The sequence below is a fragment of the Argentina silus genome, assembly GCF_951799395.1.
Source record: "Argentina silus genome assembly, contig: scaffold_322, whole genome shotgun sequence".
In the NCBI taxonomy this organism is placed as follows: Eukaryota; Metazoa; Chordata; class Actinopteri; order Argentiniformes; family Argentinidae; genus Argentina; species Argentina silus.
Window position 1 is genome coordinate 1 of NW_028152933.1, and position 2,500 is coordinate 2,500.

Below are 2,500 nucleotides of genomic sequence, written 5' to 3' on the forward strand. Positions count from 1 at the left end.
TTCCCTCTCTCCCCACTCTACTCCAACTTCCCTCCCTCCCTTCACCCCCTTCCCTCTCTCTCCACTCTACTCTACTTGCCCCTTCCCTCCCTCCATTTCCCCCCTCCCTTCTCTCTCTCCCCACTCTACTCCTCCTTCCCTCCCTCTACTCCTCCTTCCCTCCCTCTACTCCTCCTGCCCCTTCCTTCCCTCCCTCCCTCCCCCCCCCCTCCTGCCCTATGACGTGCTAACCATGAAGTTAGCGCTGCTGCAATGCATTCGATGACTTGAGTCATGTAATGAGCCTAGGGTTTTGTTTTGTTCTGTGCTTCGGTCATTAGAGACTAAAGCTCTCCAGCTTAACATTACCCCGCGCCATTTCTCCCTTATTTATATTTCCTAATACTTTAATTTAATTGTTTTCCAGCTACCACACAAATCACCTTTTTTTTTTTTTTAAGAAAAAGGCCTACAAATCCCTCCCTGCTGAACCCTGTATGAGGTCACTGGCTGAACACAAAACCAGGGAAAATCTAATCATTTCAAATTTCCAGGAATACCCTGTTCAAGGCTGAATGTGAGGCAAAACAAAACCATTAAACCATACTGGTGCACCTCACTGCTGGAACAACCTGCAGAGAACGTTTCAGCTGGTTGCTCTGGTGCCGCTAGGACAGTTTAAAGGTTTTATTGAGGATCTGTTTGTTTGTTTGTTGAAAAACGTGTTTGTTTTTCCTGATTGTGTTTTATTATGTTGTAACTGTGTATGATGTATTATTGTAAACTGTGTGTATGCAGGGCTCCCTTGAAAAAGAGACCTTGGTCTCAATGGGGCTCCCTGCTAAAATAAAGGTTATATATATATATATATTTTAATAATAATAATAATAGAATCAATATTCAAAGGCCCTATGTGTTCCCATTCCCCCACCACTACCACTGCCCCCCCCCCCCTCACCTTTCAGCCCCTTGTCGTTGTTGAAGGCGTTGAGGTCTGAGATCTGGTAGAGCGGTCCTTCGTTCCACCAGTTCATCATAGGGATGGGTTTGCAGCGGGGGGCCTGGACTATGATCACTACAGCCCCGGCTAGCATGCCCACCCAGCCCAGCCAGAACAGAACCAGCAGCAGCCAGCGGGTCCGGACCCACCTGAGGGGGAGGGGGGGGGGGGGGGAGAGGGAAAGGGGGGAGGGGGAAAGGGAAGGGGGGAAAGGGAGGGGGAGGGGGAGGGAGAGGGGTTAAATAAACGTCTGTCAACAGTCGACTTAGCTCATAGGTGCCATTTCTAACTGGAAAGAACAAGATGGGTCTGTGGCTCAGTTAGAGCATGGCGCTAACAACGCTTAGGTTGTGGGTTCCATTCCCGCAGGGACCATATATACTGAAATGTATGAACTCACTGCAATGTAAGTCGCTTTGGATAAAAGCGTCAGCTAAATGGCGTAGATTAAGATGGAGTCATTTTGTTATTATTTTATGGATTATAAAATGAATTGAAATTTCATTTGTATTTGCCTGTAAGCTCAAATACATACCAAGAACCACAGCTATGGAGATAATCTCTACTAGTATGAGTAAGTCCAACACTGTGGGTTAGCAGGTCGTGTTTGAAAAGGCGTTCTATCCTCACCCTGCAGTTCCTGCCACCTTCATCAGCTCCTCCTTGGAGAGGCCTGTGAATTTGACCTCGTCGTCCGGGACCTTTACTTTGACGCTCCCGTTCTTCTCCGTTCCCGGTCCGTCCCCGGTCATGGGCTGCTTCTCCTGGTCCAGCTCGTTCAATTCGACGTCCTTCATGTCGACCTCCGTGTTTTTACTCATCTTCAGACCGGTTAGACTGGTTCTCTCTTCGTGCCTGTGAGTAGATTAGACAGGAGAAGAACTTGTCAATATACAATTGTCCTCAGCTTTTTTTGTGTGTTGATTTGGGTTTTGAGATGGATTTTGACAAGTTTAGCAGTAGGTTTTTCTGGATATGAAGTTGCCACCCCCAGATTAAATGAACTGCTATTTCTGAATTGATAAGCAGAGGTTCTTGCCTGGAGAGACACAAAATGGAGGAAGTGACAGTTTTATGGATTTTCCAAGAACAAATGTCAGTTGAGTCACGCTTCCTGCGGTTTGACTGATTGCAACAGCCAAGCTTACAACATTTACATTTACGTATCTAGACATTTCCACTTGGATGTCAGCCCACCACCTCAAGCTCAACCTTAACAAGACTGAGCTGCTCTTCCTCCCGGGGAAAGCCTGCCTTCTCCAAGACTTTTCTCTACTGTGATGGAGCTCTACTGTGACCTCCATTCCTCACCAGGAACACGTCCATTCCTCACCAGAGAAGCAGCACAACTCTTGGTCCAGACACTTGTGATCTCTCGCCTTGACTACTGCAATGCACTCTTAGCCGGGCTCCCTGCCTCCACCATCAGGCCTCTGCTGCTCACCCAGAACGCTGCCGCCCGTCTGGTGTTCAATCTCCCCTAGTTTTCCCACGTCACCCCCCCTCCTTCGCACCCTCCAC

General features: G+C 48.2%; 1 protein-coding gene across 1 annotated transcript; it reads right to left on the reverse strand.

Annotated features, from left to right (window-relative positions):
- Window positions 1-916: 916 nt before the first annotated feature.
- On the reverse strand, window positions 917-2,448 carry LOC310824526 (amino acid transporter heavy chain SLC3A2-like; the record flags this gene model as incomplete). The annotated part of the gene is made up of 3 exons (XM_083697785.1): window positions 2,313-2,448; window positions 1,610-1,834; window positions 917-1,128 (listed from the first exon to the last, which is right to left on the reverse strand). Coding segments are annotated over exons 2-3 (403 nt in total), but the record flags the coding sequence as incomplete, so codon positions are not given.
- Window positions 2,449-2,500: the final 52 nt, after the last annotated feature.